This window comes from Lissotriton helveticus, chromosome 6, assembly GCF_964261635.1.
Source record: "Lissotriton helveticus chromosome 6, aLisHel1.1, whole genome shotgun sequence".
Taxonomy (NCBI): Eukaryota; Metazoa; Chordata; class Amphibia; order Caudata; family Salamandridae; genus Lissotriton; species Lissotriton helveticus.
Window position 1 is genome coordinate 2044074035 of NC_136067.1, and position 18839 is coordinate 2044092873.

The 18839-nt window shown below is 47.7% G+C and overlaps 1 protein-coding gene across 2 annotated transcripts in view; it reads left to right on the forward strand.

The window, feature by feature from the left end:
* LOC144762012 (sterile alpha motif domain-containing protein 12-like) overlaps nt 1-18839 on the forward strand; it is a 101317-nt gene that overhangs the window by 61687 nt on the left and 20791 nt on the right. For both annotated transcript variants that reach the window (XM_078647175.1, XM_078647176.1), the window contains exon 4: nt 7669-7809. In XM_078647175.1, coding sequence (XP_078503301.1) covers nt 7669-7809 — 141 coding nt within the window. The remainder of the gene's footprint in view (nt 1-7668; nt 7810-18839) is intronic.

Consider the following 18839-nt stretch of genomic DNA (forward strand, 5'->3'; position numbering starts at 1 on the left):
GGGAACTCTGAGCATCAGCGAGGGTGCATCCTCACAGTGCGACGCACCCACCAGCCTATCACACAAGCCCCTGTCTGAAGGGCCTCTCAAGCCACAGCTACTGCCATCATCCTGCACTGCCGTGCAGGTGAGACCTATACAGCCAGGTGACACCACCTACGAGCCATGACAAATGATGCCAATGCAGTGCAAAACCGTGCAGAGTCCGCTGCTCCAGCAGCACTGCCAGCGAATACAGCCGACCCTGACAACCCGGTCAATGCGCTGCAATCCTTCAGTGAGACTGTAGACCCGTCCACGGCTCTTCCGCAAAGGAAAACTTGGTGGATAGGCCACCTAAATAACTACTTCCTTGCGACACAGGAAACCGGCAGACAATCAATAGGTCACTGCTGCTGCAGTATGCGGAGGAGGTGATATACAAACTCTTTGAATACCTCCCAGAAATGGGTGCAGACGACAACTATGGCACAGCCGTCATTTCCCCCAGTGCCCACATTGACTCAATCAAGAATTTGAGCAGTTGAAGTTACGACAGGCACGCCAACGTGAGGGGTGATCATCACAACTTCTTCGCCCACTTGCGAGAACTAGCAAGCACATGTACCGACGACGATCAACCCACAAGAGGTTCGTGCGCAACATATCCATGGCTGCAGATCTATGACCCTCAGAGTCTTCATACTATGTGACCAAAATGGACATGATGTTTCAACCCAATCAGAGCAGCACACAGTCCAGCAAACAACCTACAATAAAGACGGATACAGAACCATAACCCACGGTGAGATGCTCAAAACCGCCAGAACGTACATCTAAAGCACATTGCAGAGACTTTGGGATTGAGGAACACCCTCCAGACAACTGATCTGCACAAGGGAGGATGTGCTCCAATTGTGGAAAACGTAACCACTTCTCAGGGTCTGCCGGAGTGGACTGAGGATCCGAGGAACCGAATGGGAAAAGACACCTCCTAAACAATCAGACATCTCACCCTGGAGGAGACCAGATGGAGACACATGCCACCCGCCACACATGGGTGCTATGCCACCAGAAGACAGCTGGCTCCAAAGACAAGGAAGTTTTTCTGATATTCACAGAGCACATGAAGAAGAACCGTAGGCCAGAACCGATGTGCTTAGTACTCATTGCAGGGTCAGCCGCCAATTCCCACATCGACAGGGGAGTGTCGGTAAACACAATAGCCACCAGCAATATGCATGGATGTATGACGTTACAACGCATACATTCACAACGCATACCATTACAACGAAACATTTACAACGCAGGATCCATTACAGCGCATGCCATTACAATGCATGCCATTACAACGCACCTGCTATTACAATGCATGCCATTACAACGTAAGTATGGGTAACTATTTTTTTTTTTATTAATGGGAATGTAATAGTAGTGTAAGTGTTGGATAGTGTAGGGGTTAAAATTACTATTCTAACTCCAGGGGGTGTAATAGTACGGTAAGTGTTGGATAGTGTAGGGGCTAAAATTACTATTCTAACTCCAGGGGGTGTAATATTAGGGTAAGTGTAGGATAGTGTAGGGGTTAAAATTACTATTCTAACTCCAGGGGACGTAATAGTAGGGTAAGTGTTGGATGGTGTAGGGGTTAAAATTTAATTAAATACTTACCCATACTTACCTTGTAATGGCATGCGTTGTAATAGTAGCTGTGTTGTAATGGCATGCGTTGTAATGGCATGCGTTGTAATGGCATGCGTTGTAATGAGTCCTGCGTTGTAAAAGTTTTGTTGTAATGGTAGTGCGTTGTTTTAGTTGCATTGTAATGGCTGTTTCCCATATGTATACCGCAAGCCAAGAATGATCCTGTCGCCCTCAACTACCAAAATGTACATGAATGGGGGCCACTGGTAGGAGTCATGAATGTCCCAGTGCGAAATGGAGACAGACAAATGCCTGCAAAATTCCACATTGTCAAAGGAGAGTCAGAGACCCTCGTGGGGTGCCACACAGCCTAAATCCTTAGCCTGGCGTTCTTCGCCTGAACCGTCTAGGCCACTCAAGTGGAAGACATTGTATGCCGATTCCCAGATATGTCCAAGGAGTGGGGTGTCTAACAGGATCACCGGTGAAACTTGATGTTATAGAGAAGGTATCAGGCCCCACCTTATGGTTATCCCCAATGGCGATAGCAGAAAAACCTAGACATCCAGGCAAAATCCAGCTATGCATTGACATACACCTTCCCAACAAGGCAATTAAAAGGGAGCGGCACATCACTTTTACTATGGATGACAACATTGCCAAACACAATGGGGCCATTTGGTTTTCTAAACTCGATTTGAATGCAGGCTACTATCAACCGCAACTGGATGAGGACAGCGGATTTATAATGACCTTCTCGACGCACCTCGACCTGAGGGGATATCAACGCCTGAGCTTCGGCATCTCCTCGGAGGATAGACGACTGTAGGAGAACGTCACTGCTGGCTACAAGAGACGCTAAGGCTATTGAGCAAACATGTCCTTACACTCTAGCACAAAAAGACCTCTTTTTTTGAAACAACGATTGAGTTCTTTGGATACATGTTTACAAAGGAGGGCTTTCAGATGGACCCTTGGGAGTCACAGTGATCCAACAAGCCCCAACTCCCGGGAATTGTAGTGTAGTTCCTATATTCCCAATAGGCTCTGCGCATTGGAATAACATAAACGATAGTTTAGACGTAGGACTTAGGTCGACTAGGTCTCTACTGAATATGTTAGACTTAATTATGAATGCCAGCTAGCTCAGAGGTCAATAGAAACTTTCTCGAATGAACAGGAAGGAGTTAACTTTCCTGTTTAGACAAGAAGGGATTAGTTTCTGACAACCGCATAAACATGACAACTTTGCTCCCTCCAGAACAAGGAGTATATCTCCAGAGTCGTGTGAAAAGAATAGACAGCTATTTCACTCAGTCAATCGTGCATGCTTAGTTTCACCAGGAGTGCAGAGAAATAGAGAGACGGGCGTTTTCAATAAAAGGTGTTATTTATTGAGCAGTCCTCTTTCTCGTGCAAGAGAAGTGAATTGCCACAATTGCAATACTTATCATGAAGTAAAGTGCGTACAGTAAAAGGAGTATTATGAAATAATACTGTAAAAGCATTTATATGGTTTCTGAGCCATATGATACTTAAAACGGATAAAATATATACATACATAAAATCATTGACTAAACGTACTCAACTGGTGCTTCTAAGACACGCCTACCCCGGTGTACCTAACCTAAGCCTAGTACGTGGGAAGGAGTAAGTGAGCTGCAGTTTAAGTTAAGTTAGTTTTTGCCAAGAATCTGAATCAAGAATTCTCTAAGGATCTAATCAGCTCCGTACCTTGGTTATAGAATGAAGGAGGTCTTGTATCTCTTTCTCAGGACTCGATCTCCCAGCAACCCGCAAGGGTGACTGGAAACACTGGAGCTGGAATTTCTCGGCAGGAGAAAAGAAAGCGTCTCTCTCAGTGCGTCAATGGGAGGGTCGGCTTCCTTCCGCACTCGCTACAGCTGGGCTTCGGGTAAGTAGATAGCCGAACTGCTCCAAACCACCGTGTGTTTGCTTAAGGCAGATGCTGGTATATTTATACCTGGAAGGTGCCGAGTTTGACGTAAGGTTGAACATAAGATGTCACTAAGAACTTACAGTTCTTTCTGGACTCCAGGAGTTCTTGTTCAAATCAAAACAAAAGCAGCTGGAATTCCCGGGCTGCTGGAGGCTTGGTTTGTTTAAAGAACGCGTTGTACTTTCTAGGAGTCTATGGGAGTAGCCTTGCCGTATTTGTACTGCATTGGCTATGACTAAATATGGATATGATTCTTATGCCTTTATAAGGATATGTTTTGTTATAACCACATAAGGGCATGAATCGGGAATATTTAAATAGGGTGCCGCAGAGATATGCAGCTTCTTGGGAATAGCCACGTACTGCAGCCAGTTCATCGCCAGCCTAGTAAAGCTAGCAGAGCCGCTTGGTACCCTCATGAAGGCAGACGCACAATGGACCAGGAGCGCCAAGGATTGCGAAGCTTTAGAGAATGTCAAGAAAGCCCTGCTGGATGGAACCATGATGGGTTAGTTTAATCCAGATATAGTAACAGAGCTGTTAGTGGATGCAAACCCTGTGGGGATAGGGGCAGTGTCCACAGAAGTCCACTGGACAGACCACTTTTTGATTGAGTTTTATCTGGCTGGACCTACCAAGCGACAACCTAGAACACCACCCCCGCCTATTTACCGTCGCCAATGGCATAAAATATCAGTTGAAAATCTGCGTGAACATTGGCAACAACCTCAGTTCTCTGAAGTAGACTCAGCCGAAGTGGCACTGGAAAAGTACAATAATTCTCTTAAATTAGCTATTGATGCCCTCGCCCCGCTAAAACTTCACAAACAGTACCCCCCCACTAAGCAAGAAAAGTGGTATACCCCTGACCTTAGGAAAGAAAAACAGAAATGCAGAAGGCTAGAAAAAGCGTGGAGGAAATCTAAAAATGAGCAGGAAAAGAAAATGTTTTTAGAAGCTCAGTCAAATTATTATAGACATATAAAACTTGCAAGGAAAAATAATTTATCGCTACAACTAGATGCGGCGGGAAACTGTCCGAGGGAATTATTCAAAATCCTACTATGTTTTGTAAAGCCGTCAGCTAGTGAGAGCCCTGACGATGCCTCACAGACACTGTGCGATGAGATTTCTATGTTCTTTGAGGACAAAATTAATTTGATTTACAATAAAATCATTGCTTCCCAAGGCACAGAAACCTGGTCCTCCCCCCCAGGTGTATCCTCTGCACTCACTAAAAATACTTTTCTTACTATTCCACCAGTTAGTAATGTAGATCTTCCACTCCTCATTAACCACATGAAAACTGGCTCCCCAAACGATCACCTTCCTGCTAAAATGGTGGCTCCCTTGATTTCCATCCTGGGACCCTCCATTCAGTCAGTTATGAATACCTCACTGGCGAAAGCACAAGTCCCGAGGGAATGGAAGATAGCGGCGGTAAACCCTATAAGGAAGAAGGCGGCTTCCCCCTGGACAGATCTTTCCAACCTCCGGCCCATCTCCCTTCTACCCTACATCGGTAAAATGACAGAGAAGCACGTGAACATCCACCTATCGAATCACCTTGAAGCAGCAGAAGGCCTGGACCCTTCTCAATCTGGGTTCAGGCCAAACCACAGCACCGAATCGGCCCTACTAGAAGTGACCAATAACATCAGGTTGACACTGGACAGTGGGGGGTCTACGATTCTGGTGCTGTTGGATTTGTCTGCTGCTTTCGATACGGTGTCGCATAAAGTGCTTCTCGACCGTCTGAGGGATGTAGGGTTGGGAGGTGCAGCCCTGTCTTGGGTGGAAAGCTTCCTCTCCTGTCGCTCTCAAGAAGTCAGGCTGGGCTCCCATAAGTCCACCTCTAGGGAGCTCACCAGGGGTGTGCCACAGGGCTCATGCCTTAGCCCCACATTATTTAATGTGTATGTGGCCCCCCTGGCCGACTTAGTAAGACCATATGGGTTTACCCCGATATCCTACGCTGATGACACCCAGCTGCTGTTCCCCTTTAAAACTTTTACACCGGCCCTGCAAAAATCTTTTGCAGAAGGCATGAGGGCTGTGTCGAGATGGATGGCCGAGAACTGCCTACAATGTAATGTGGGCAAAACGGAGGTTTTACTGTTCGGGGAGGCAGCAACATTATGGTCTGGGGAGTGGTGGCCCACAGAACTAGGACCAGTTCCTGTCCCTAAGCAGACTGTCAACTTGGGGGTGTTATTCGATCAAGCCTTGACTTTTAAACATCATGTCAACCAAGTTGCTGGCACATGCTTTAGGGCCATTGGACTATTGAAAAGGGTTTTTCCCTATATACCTGATAGTCACAGGAAAACCCTAGTCCAGGCACTAGTGATCAGTAGATTGGACTACTGTAATGGCCTTCTTTTGTCAGCTAATGAAGGCCAATTAAACAAATTACAAGTGGTCCAAAATACGGCGGCGAGGTTAGTCCTCAATGTTCCATCTAGAACTCCCTCCCGTCCTCTACTAGCCAAACTTCACTGGTTGCCAGTGCGGCAACGCACGAAGTTCAAAATTCTGTGTACCATTCATAGATGCCTGACAGGAAAGGGCCCCAAATATCTGACTAAAGCTTTCCGACATTATGTTCCAGGCCGATCACTTCGATCGTGCAATCTCCACTTACTACAGGTCCCTAAAATAAAAAAATCTCGTCAGGGAGGTCGTGCTTTGGCACACACAGGACCCGTTCTCTGGAACTCCCTTCCCCTTAAACTCAAACTTATCACCAACCATTTATCCTTTCGCAAAACCCTCAAGACCCACCTTCTTACTATTAACTAACCAGCTTATGATTTACTACCTCGGTAAATGACCAGGCATGGGACAAATCTCCATTTCTATAACAAGCGCGGAGATACCCCTTCGGGGGTTTATTCAGGCGCTATAAAAGCACATAAATATAATATAAATATAAATAGTGGTAACCCAAAAGGGGGCCGGGGCTGTGGCCCTGGCAAACAAATGGGGCTGCGGACATTTCCACCTATACCCACGTGGATGAGCAGTCAAGGTGATCCCCAACCACTTGTCTCCCTGTTTGAGGGCACCACTCCTCGGATCTAAAATTCCATGTACCTTATACCGAGTTCCGAGGGCTTTCAGCAAACTTTCTTCATCTATTGGTCTGTCTCTGTTACATTCACATTTTGCTATCTATCTGCAACTCTGTCTATGTAATTCTATCTATCCATCTATCTATCTTATCTATATTATCTATCTATCTATCTATCTATCTATCTATCTATCTATCTATCTATCTATCTATCTATCTATCTATCTATCTATCTATCTATCTATCTATCTATCTATCTATCTATCTATCTATCTTATCTATCTATCTATCTATCTATCTATCTATCTATCTATCTATCTATCTAATTGTCTGTCTGTCTGTCTATCGGTCTGTCTTTGCAAATCTACATACTTATCCATCTATCTAAGCAATCGTCTCTGTCTATGCAACCATCTCTAGCTATGCAGCTGTTTATCTACCTATCTATTCCAATCTATCTAGCTAGCTATCTGTGAAACACTATCTATGTATACAACCTTCTATATCAGTCTTTGCACGCTTCCATATTTATCTTTCTTTTCATCCATATCTAACGTTACAAAAAAAAGCATTAGACCAAACATATTTTTGCCTCAAGCCAATGTTTTTTGTTGTAGACTGACAAGGGCCTGGCAGTATCCCTAACAATAAGGTTTTGCAAAAACTATGAAAGAAGTCCAAAGACTGGCGGCCGATGCCAGATGTTTCAGATTTGCCAATTCTTGTTCATTCTGAGAACTCTCCTCTGGAACAACTTACCTGAAGCAATGCTGAGATTTAAAATTCTTATGCATCCTCCAAACTGTCTTTGCTGCTCATCACTTTATTGTGATATTTTCCTTCTTATTGTTTGTAGTTTCAGAATGGTACCACTGTCATTTTGTTCTTCTCTCCACTGTTGCTTTTAATGATGTTTTAGTTTTGATTCCATTTGAAGCTGTGTGCTTCTACTACATACCTCTGATGCATAAGCAATACCTTCCTTGATTCCATCTGCATTGTCTTGTCGTAGGGCGCGCGCTGCTGCGACTCACCGACGAGAAGCTCGAGAAGATGGGGGTCGGCGCAAAGAGCCAACGGCGGGATCTGATGGAGCGGGTCCTGAAGCTGCGATTAGAGCAAGAGGTGGAGGATCTGCTGCTGATCACTGAAGGTAACATTACTTCCACCAGGAGGGGGGTGGGTACATGGTGGACCGGCCGGAGCAGGTGCGACTATGATAGGAGAAGATCGTGGACCAGCTGGCCTCCCAATTGACCTGGGTTATGAAGCAGCTGGTGATTATGGGTAAGTACAGCCTTTTAGCCCTGGGGCCCAGGACTCATCTACTAATACACTGCAATGGGATGGCCAAGTTGAGCCCTTTGGTCTCTCTATCTTTCAGGGCAGTCCGGCAGCCAAGACTTGCTCTCGGAGATGATAGTAGCTAGACCTCAGACACAGACTACCACAGTAAATCCCACACAAAATAAATATCTAGGGCCAGATGTAGGAATATGTAGACAGATGTAGACATACATGCCCTTAGGGCATGTATGTCTGCAACATGTGCACCCATACACAATTGAGGGGTGCAACAGGATGTCAAAGTGACACCCTGCCACCCTTCAATGTTTTCCCTCTTTTACCGAATCGGTATTTACCGATTCGGTAATTGACATTCATTCCTATGGGCCTCTTGGCCCATAGGAATGAATGGCAATTACCGAATCGGTAAATACCGATTCGGTAAATACCGAATCTTAACGATTCGGTAATTTTTACTGAATGATTTGCTACATAGCATTTACCGATTCGAAAATACCGAATCGGTAAATGCTATTTACCTACATCTGGCCCCAAGTCAGTCACATGAATCCAACAAGATATTTTTGCAGGCAGGTAAAATCAGGCAGTAATAATAAGAATATGCACAAAAAAGATCCAGCTTGACCCCGAGGACCAGAATACCACCCCACTCGCTATTAAGATGCAACAAACGGAAGGAACATAGATTACTGTGGATAAACTTACTCTAGGGCCGAGACAGTGAACTAGCCCAACTCATTAAAAGCCCTGGTGCCATGATTGTTCATCTTTTAACAGTGGGGTACAAGTGCCAGAGAGAAGGCTAACACGTAGCCAGGGTCGGATTGGGATCACAATTTAGCCCGGGCACTGACGAAAAAAGTGGCCCACATTCAACAGGCGTGGCCCATATTTAAGGGGCGTGGCCCACATTCAAGGGGCGTGCCCTTTCATTAAACACCATTTGCACAGACAAGGAATGAAAGTGGGAGGATACTGTTCTTGCACAGGACACAGGGCCAAGGTGACAATGGCCTACATGCTGAGCAACTAAAAAAATAGCAAGGCCCCTTTCTGTCACAAAATTATTCCAGCCCTCCAGCACAGGAGCACCTGAAAAGCAGCATAGCCCCTGCTATTACTAACCTACTTAGCCCTCCCCAGACCTTCAGCTCAGGAGCACATGAACAGAGGTAAGGCCCCTGCAATTAGTAAATTAATCAGCCCTCCAGGCCTCGGGAAAATGTCCTGGCAGGGGAGCACAAAACACAGCTTTCTGGGTCATCCAAGGTAGCCAGGTAGCCAAGGGAGAGGCTGAGGTGAAGCTGGTGCATGGGAAGTGCCTTCCCAGTGTGTTCTGGCAGTTTGAGTGTTTACCATTTACTGTAGTATTACCCTTGTACCTGTGTATGGTACTCTTTTGTAACTCGCACACGTCACTTTTCTCTGGTATCACACTGTATGCTACCTCTCACTTTTGTTTGCTTTAGATACTTGCACAAGTGCCACCATTGCCTACGTAACGTTTGTTCTTGTGCTGGAGTGTCTGCCATTTATTGCACTATTATACCTCTACTTGTACTTTGTACGCTTTTGTAACCTGCACACATATCACTTTTTCCTCCTGTAATGTACCGATTGCTACCTCATGTATTTTGGTTGCTCACTATTGTCACTTTTGATTCATGTAACTTAACGTTTGCTTTTGTAATTTGTCCACTTGTAATTTTTCTCCTCATGTATTATTGCTGTTCCTAGTGTGAAGCGCTCTGACACCTTCGGGTAAAGTCTGCGCTATATAAAATAGCATAAATAAATAAATAAAATAAAAAAATTACAAACATCACCTGGCCCCCACAGCAAGACCCATTCTTCCTCGCCCACTATGCCCTGAATGTGAAGGGCTGTGGGCGAGGTGTTAAGACTAACACCGTTTCTGGTCTGCATGGGCCCCAGGGGGGCCGAGGTGAAAATGTCTCAAAGGCCTGAGAAACACCTGGCCCCCAGGGAGGCCGATTCTTGCAAACAATCACCCCTCCCCAGCCCAGCCTCAGCTTGATTGCTTGGCAGGGCAGGGGTGAAGGAGAGGCCACACAGCTGACAATCGCTGTCCGGCCGCACAGCGAGGCTGCTTTCATTTTCTCTGTCTGTCTCCGTGCACTCTGTGGGCCGTTTTTTTTCTTCCCTTTTCCTAGTCCACTCTCTGTGGGCTGGGACAGGGGAGAAAAAAACGGCCCACGGAGGGCACTGAGGCACCGGCCCTTCGGCCCATGCCCGAATGCCCGCCTTGCCAATCCGCCCCTGCACGTAGCCAGGTTCAGTCCAGCATGTTTCTCATTCGCCCTGTCTTCCCTGAGCTCTGATCGCTAAACTTGAACAAATCAGTGAGCTTGAGACTAAGTGTGTGGTTGAATTACATAATTTTTACTCATGTCTTGTGCACATTTCTTCCGAGAACTAAAGGTAGTAAGCGTGCTACACAAGAGCTGACTTTTGTGTGAAACTAGGGACCTTTTCCTTTTTTTTTTATCTCAAGATCCCCATTTCCACCATTAATTGTCATCTCTGTCCTCAGTCGGCTTCCTTGCAAATGTCTAGTGGTATGTCACTTGGAGGCAGAGGAAGTCGGAGTGTAGGCTCGTGGACACCAGGCTAGCAAGGTTGTGGCAGCTAGATATGCAAGTCCAGTATCCACAAGTTGCATGGTGAACGTTGCTAGCACAGCGCATGCAGCCGCCACACCACTCTGGTTTACAGGTCTCGCGAGATATTGCTGCTCGGACCAATTCTCGAGTGTGAGAAACCCATGCAGTCAGTGTAGGAGGAACTTACCTGTGCTACAGGTCACCCAATAATCAGGCTTCATGTGACATTGCGTGTATGCAATCTTGGGGCACTGCCAATGAGTACAAGGATTGTTGGGTCCACTCTGGAAGAGCACAGGGGTAGGTCAGACAGTCAAGGTGTGCAAGGTTCACAGTTTGCAGGAGTCACATGAAGTTCTGTGCCCCTAAAATATTCAATGTTTGAACATTGTTACTCTTTTCAAGAAATCTTGCCTTGTATCGGTTGAGGCAGGCTGTTAGCGAGGGACAGTCATTTGTCTCCACACTAGCACAGACCGACATATGCAAGATAGGCTGATATTGTAGGAGGGGCTCCTAGGTATGGAAGGGTGCCTATGAGTGATGGCGTATGGAAAGAGTAGGAGTGTGAGAGTATCGCATCCTGATTGTTCCCGGCATTGTTAGGTTGACCACCGTCCCACAGGTAAATGATGGACCTGATTCCAGTCCAGGATTTCTACCAGGTGGATACTCTACAAGGAACCTTTCCTAAAAGATTTGGGAGCACTGCTTGGCTTTTGTTGCCGTGTTTCCCCTTAAGTGTCCTCCTTGCTGCATGCTTTGGGATGTCACTGCCTTCCTTGTGTCGTGACCTGGACATATGGCACTAGGACCCCGGACAATGACTGGTGGGAGGGGGCAGGAAACCGGACACCAGTTCCGGTCAAGGGACACACACAGGGGCAGACACACAGGAACTGACGACGAGACAGGACGTGAAGAAGCAAGCTGCATTACTGTGAATAAACATATCTGATCACAACCATTGCTTCATGTCGTGATTTCAGTGTGCCGACACGACAACTGGCGACGAAGGTGCTGGGAGAATCGCACGTGTGTCCGGTGCCCGGTAAATGCAGAATCACGGAGCCAGGAGCCCACCCTGGTCCGAGTTACTGAAGGGAGTCACGGCGCGGGAGCCCACCCCGGCCGCAACAGGACCAGCGAGTGAAGCGAAGCAATGATCACCTGGCAGCACTCCGAAGCCGGTAAGAAGCCCCCGGCATCCCGAAATAGAAGCCTGGAGCGCTAGAAGTTCAAATAAATCTCGCGTGAGAAAGAGCGGTCATTTTGAGGTCAGGCAGGTTGGTCAATCAGCGTCGCGGAAGACCCGGCGGCGATCTTAGGGTCAGGCGAAGACTGGATTGGTCCCGGAATCGCGCGAGATCTGGGTGGCCATCTTGAAGTCAGGTAATTTCAGGCGAGCGGGAGGGGCCCGGCGGCCATTTTAGGGCCAGGAAACAAAGAGAAAAGACAGAACACGTGCAAATAAGAGCAGATTGAAGGAAAAAAGCACAAGCAAATGCAAAATTTAGCAAAGGAACAATACAGAAGGAAAGAAAAGATAAAACAAAGTCGTAGAAAGCAACAAAAAGACCCAGGAACAAGGGCGTAAGTAGAACAAAGTACAGCTAACAAGAACACAAAGAGACACAAGAGAAATAACAGAGAAGTAAAAGAAAATAAGCAAGTGATACCTGAAGAGTAATGAGAGTGCACCGAACAAAGTCTAAAGAAGAAATAAAGTGAGAAAGAGGCGCCGCAGGCCCCAAGATGACAGAACAAAGGAGTGAGAAACAGAGTGCTCAATACTGCAGATTTTCCCATTCAACTTATCAGAGCCGTAAGTAGGGATCAGATGGGAGCGATGGATTTGAAAATTCGAGCGTTACATGCACGCAACGGATGTAACAGAGGCCAAACAAATGGATCTGTTTCTAAATCTTGTAGGCGATGAAGTAGACGACCTACTAGTAACACTCGCAGAAGAAGAGACGATAACATACAAAGGGCTAATAAAGTGTCTCTCAAACAGATTTGATCCACAAAGAAACATTGACTTTGAGAGATACACCTTCACAATAGCATTTCAGCACACGGATGAATCCCTCGATGACTTCGCGACACGGCTGCGCAAGCTGGTGACACACTGTGAATTTGATAGGTTTGACAATGAACAAGCGATTCGCCTGCGCATCATCGAAGGATGTCGTGACATGGTATTCCGCGCGAGGATTCTGAAAGAACCAACCTCGCTGGAGAACATCCTGTCGTTGGCAAGGGCCGAAGCAAGGGCAACGGTGCAAGTGAAACAGATGGAGCGGGGCAGGAACGGCGAATAGAACAAGCAAACCACATGGCGGAGAACAACCGCACAAACACATGGAAGAAAGGGTACAATGAACAGGCGGCAAAGAAACAACAAGAAATGACCTGCTACAGATGCGGACTTGAATTACCACACAAGGGCACGTGCCCTGCAATGGGCCAGACATGCAGGAAATGTAACGGGAGCAATCACTTTGCCAACGCATGTCTGGAACCGCAGTTCAGAAGTGAGAAACCGGGAAGACCGCGGATGACGACGAGCAGGCATGCCAGGCACATGTAGACGACAAAACGAAGCTCATAGGCTGAATCAGGAGAAGAAGAGGAAGAAGAAAAGGTAGAACGCCTATACCTAATGACCGATGCTGTTGCCGTGTCCACCGAAGAAGACACGAGTCGAGAAAGCATCCACCTGGTGGGGAAAAAAAGAAGTAAAAAAACAGAGACCGTGACCATAGATGTGGGGCCACACAAAACCGAGTTCGTGCTAGACAGCGGAGCCACATGCAACATCATGTGTGTATCTGAATATGAGAAGATGAAAGTAAAGCCAGTGCTGATGCCATCCAGAGTTGATGTATTCACGTGGGGATCAAGAAAACCAGCGATGAACATGGGAAAGTTTACAGAGAAACTGATGTATAAAGGCCAAACAATCAAGGAAGACATACATGTACTCAAGGGTGACATTCCTGGACCGTGCCTACTGAGCAATGTCAGGGCGCAGGTAATGGGCCTCCTCGCAATGACATACCACATGTCAGAGAAGAAAAACATCCTGCGAGAGTATCCCGGAATCCTACATGGACTAGGGAAGCTAAAAGGACGACAAATAACACTGCACATCAATGAAGCAGTAAAACCCGTGGCTTAACACCATAGGCGAGTGCCGATACACCTACAACCCCAAGTAGAGGAAGAAATCGAAGCGTTGCTAAGTCAGGACATCATAGAGCCGGCGGAGGGACCAACGCCATGGGTGTCGCCAATAGTGGCAGTGCCAAAGAAGTACACATCCAAAATTCGCATCTGTGTTGACATGAGAATACCGAACACAGCAATCGAATGTGAAAGACACCCTGGACCGCACCTCGACGACATGATCAGCTGCCTGGCAGGAACACGCAGATTCTCAAAACTGGACCTGTGCAAAGGATATCATCAGCTAAAACTTGACCCTCAGTCTAGATACATCACAACATTCTCCACGCACATGGGTCTTTTCCGATACAAGCGTTTGAGTTTTGGAATCTCATCGGCAGCTGAAATATTTCAAGAGACAATATGGCAAGTAATAAGGCCGGTAAAAAACAGTCTGAACTACAGGGACGACATTCTAGTGTTCGGCAAATCAGATGATGAACATGACAAAGCACTGCGAGATGTATGCTCCCAGTTAGAACAAGCAGGGCTGAAGCAAAACGAGGACAAGTGCGAAATTGTGCGAGACGAATTGGTGTTCTTCGGACACATTTTCTCCAAAAAAGGGATGCGACCAGATCGCAGCAAAGTGGACACACTAGAAAAAGCAAAACATCCAATCGACGTTGCAGAAATAAGGTCATTCCTCGGGCTTGCTAGCTACTGCGCAAGATACATAAAATATTTTGCCACGGTAAGCACGCCGCTGAGCGAACTGATGAAACAAGGCCAGACCTTCATGTGGACAGAAGACTGCAACAAAGCATTTGAATCCATCTGACAAGCAGTGATAGCAGTAGACCACCTTGCCTACTTTGATCTACTGCTATGCACAGAATTGACTGTGGACGCCAGCCCCTTGGGGTTGGCGGTGATACTGGCACAACACAGGCCAGGCAAAGAATCACCAAGGTGCATAGTAGCCCACGGAAGCAAGAGCCTGTACGACATTGAGAGGGCATACTCTCAGCCGGAGAAAGAAAGTCTGGCAGTAGTATGGGCATGTGAGCACTATCACATGTTCATATATGGGAAACCATTCACCATCATAACGGATCACCAGGCACTGGTAAGGATCTATGGAAACCCTAATGCGAAAATACCGCCCCAAATAGAGAGATGGGGCATACGACTCATGGACTACAACTTCAATATTGTACACAAACCAGGAAAAGAGCACAACCCGGCAGACTACATGTCACGGCACCCTCTACCGCATGCACTTGAGGCAACATCAATGGCGGAGGAGTACCTGAATTTGGTACTAAAACATAGTACTCGGGCATCGATAACGATGGAAGAACTGGAATAGGAATCAGAGAGGGATGCCACAATGCAAGCGATCAAAACAGTGACAAGACAGCAGAGGTGGAGGCATGTCAACAACAACAGCTTCATGGAAAAAGGGGTGATCAAAGAAGAAATGCTGGCATTCAAAAAGATCCATGAAGAGCTCTCAGAGACCAAGAATGGAATATTGATGAGAGGAACGAGAATAGTGATGCCAGGAGCGCTGCGGAGACAGACGGTGGACTTAGCGCACGAATCACATAGAGGCATGGTAGCAACAAAGAAACTGCTACGGGAGAAAATGTGGTTCCCGGGTTTAGACAACATGGTAGAAGCCGCAGTCGCACACTGCCATATCTGCCAAGTGACAGGGCAGCCGGCAAAATCGGAACCACTACAGATGTCAGAGCTCCCGAAGGCAGTGTGGACCGAGTTGGCAGCAGACTTCTACGGGCCCCTGGAGACAGGAAACTACCTGCTTGTCATAATTGATGAATTTTCCAGGTTTCCCATTGTGCGGCAAGTGGCGTCAACATCAGCAAGTGCGACGCTGCCGGCTATGGACGATGTCTTTGCGGCGTGGGGCTCCCCGCAAACTTTAAAGACTGACAGTGGTCCACCCTTCTAAGGGGAGGAGTTCAGAAAATTCATGGACTACCTAGGGATCCGTCACCGGAAAATAATGCTGTTGTGGCTCAGGCAAATGGCATGGCAGAAAGATTCATGGGAACGATAAAGAAGGCTGTACAATGAGCTAAACTGACACAGATATCGATAGGGCAGGCCCTGTGCCAAATACTAAGGGACTACAGAAACACTCCTCACAGCTCCACAGGACGGTGTCCCACTGAGCTAGTGTTGGGCCGATTAAGCAGGACGAGGATACCGCAGCTGGAGGCAGCAGCGAAGCAAGAGCGAGGCAGCATTGCCACCAAAGATCAAGAAGCAAAAGCGAAAATGAAGACATACGCAGATGCAAAGAGACACGCCACTCCGACGCAACTAAAGCAAGGAGACAAAGTGGTAGTGCGGCAAAGGCAGCTGAGGAAATCAGACCGCCCGTTCTCGAAGGAGCCGTTGACGGTGACTGGAGTAAAAGGGCCCATGATAACAGCATCAGCAGGACGATACCACATCACAAGAAACAGCTCACACTTCAAGGCATTGAAGGTCGAGGAAGAAGACGGAAAGGCAATCACACTGGGGGACACCAGACAGGATGAAGGCATGCAGATGGACAAAGGAGAGGCACGGCAGAGAAGAGAATTTAAAAGGCCAAAGAGACTGATTGAAGAGATGTGACGTGATTAGTTCTATCTCTCTCTCTCTCTCACTCTCTCTCTCTCTCTCTCTGTGACAACAGTTGGCGTAGGCAACAACTATGTTTTGTTTTGCCACAAGGGGGGAGATGTCGTGACCTGGACATAGGGCACCAGGACCCTGGACAACGACAGGTGGGAGGGGGCAGGAAACCGGACACCAGTTCCGGTCAAGGGACAGACACAGGGGCAGGCACACAGGAACTGACGACGAGGCAGGACGTGAAGAAGCAAGCTGCATGACTGTGAATAAACATACCTGATCACAACTATTGCTTCATGTCGTGATTTCAGTGGGCCGACACGACACCTTGTACATGGTGTGAGCCTGCCATCCTCTGCGCCCTGGAACGGGACTGTGCTCGCACTTGTACTCTGAAGCAGGACTGTTGGGTACATCATTCTTTTTTATGGTTGCTTCACTTTAGATCTGCTGGCCAGGCCCGCAAGTCCTCAGTGCGTTTTGTGCCTGCTCTACTGCGTCTCTTGTGTTTCCTTGCTTCAGTGGTGAATGCAGGGTCCCAGATCCCGTGCAGGGTCCACCATCCTGTGTAGAGTGTACAGATGTTCGCAAGTGCTGGTGAAGGAATTTTCAAGGGGTGTACTCTAGACACCATGGAAGTTCTGTAGGTGGTCACGTTCGGGGTTATACATTTGGAAATTGAACAGCTCTTGTATTACAGTTCCTTGTTCTCGATCGTCAACATCAAGTTGGCGATATCGCGCGTGGAAATAAACCTCCTGACGAGATTTCTCAAAGCGAGGGTCAGGTTTCTCATTGTGAGTGTTCGCGTATGCTTGTGACCGCTCGTGTTGAGAAACTGCCCGTTTGCGTTGAGAAAGCTACCGCTTGAGTAAAAATCTGCTCGAGCTGCAGAAAGGAAAGCAGCGCCTGCTAGCGCTGTGCATGGTGCCGTTCGTAATGATTGCACAGTGCGGACAAGCATCCGGCACTGAAAATCACCGCAAACTGCATTTTTCTATCGCACTCTGCTGCTTGAAAGCTCCGCGTAGTGCAAGGGAGTTTTTTTTCCACTTCGCAGAGTTTCGCATGGCGCAACTCTGCGAACTCCGCCCAGATTTAAATGACAGCTCCTGCTAGTGACTCCTCAGGGCACGCAGCGATTTGCCTCTTTCCACCTAACAATGCCAGGGTGTGCTTGCATGTTGCATATATCTCCATCACTTCTTGTTCCTGACCATCATTGGGCTCTTCTTTCAAGGCACGTGCGCCACCAACACATCTGGGGCAAAATATCGTGACCTAAATTTCGAGGACCAAAATATCGTAAAGGCGAGAGTACGTAGCTAAGTACAGGTTTACTATACTTACCGCCGCTTGTCGAGATATACATCCTCAAGGTAAGTAAAAGAGGAGTTGGGTATAGTGAACCCTTGTTCACCTACATACACTTATCTTCACGATATTTTTGTCCTTAATATTCTGAGATACTACTTTCCAGTTGGCCCTGGGAATCTCTAGCGAGTAAAAACCGACAGGGTCCATGCGACAGACACTATCTCAGGAGTAGCCATGTAGTTCCACAACCCGGGACTTTTTTGCTCAGGTTTCTTCTAATGTGTGATTTTACACTTGGAGCCTTTGATGTGCTGGGAGCTGTTTTCCATCACCGACGGAGAGGCCATGGATTGGCTGGGCGTGAGAACTCCACTTTTTTCTCTACCTCACTTGTTACGTCATCATCAGGGGGCTAAAGGTCGTGGCCGCATCAGCCTGTACCCACTTGTATACAATTCAGACCTTGGCCCGCGAGGACCAGCGCTCTGGCCCTTGGGTCTAGCGCCCTGAAGCCGGCTTCTCATTCCCTCGAGTTCAGAAGCGCTGTCTCGCCGTACAACCCTCGCAGGATGAAGTGTCACTCGCGGCCCTGCGAGCCGATGGCGCCTCCTGCGGATAGGTCGTGCTGTCAAGGTGATAAGGGCACCCTGCTTCCTGTCAGGGTGACGAGGCAGGCGAGGCCGCCCCCGCCAGTCTCAGGACGCTGAGATGTCATCGGCCCGAGAGGACACGAGGCCGCTGTGGAAACAGGAGCTCCTGTCAGAGCAGCTGCCTCTGAGGGCAGATGCTTCGGCTCAGAGCACGCGTGACCTTACCTTACAGCCGCCTCACACGTCACCACAAGAGGCTGTTACCGTCATCTCAGACAGTAACACTTTCCTGCAGTGCCAGGAACCTTTGGGAGCACAAAGAGACAGCCCGTCATTCTTTTCACCCCCATTAATGCCCTACTAGGCCAACACCGCGAGAGTCGCGCTTCTAGCCGCGTCTAGCACTGCCCAGCTGTGCCAGAATGTAAGAACGGCACTTCCAGCGGTGCATTCGCATGGCACTGCCCACGCATGCCAACGCTGCTGGGGTGGGCAGTCCAGCCACCGGCTCTGCCCTTCTG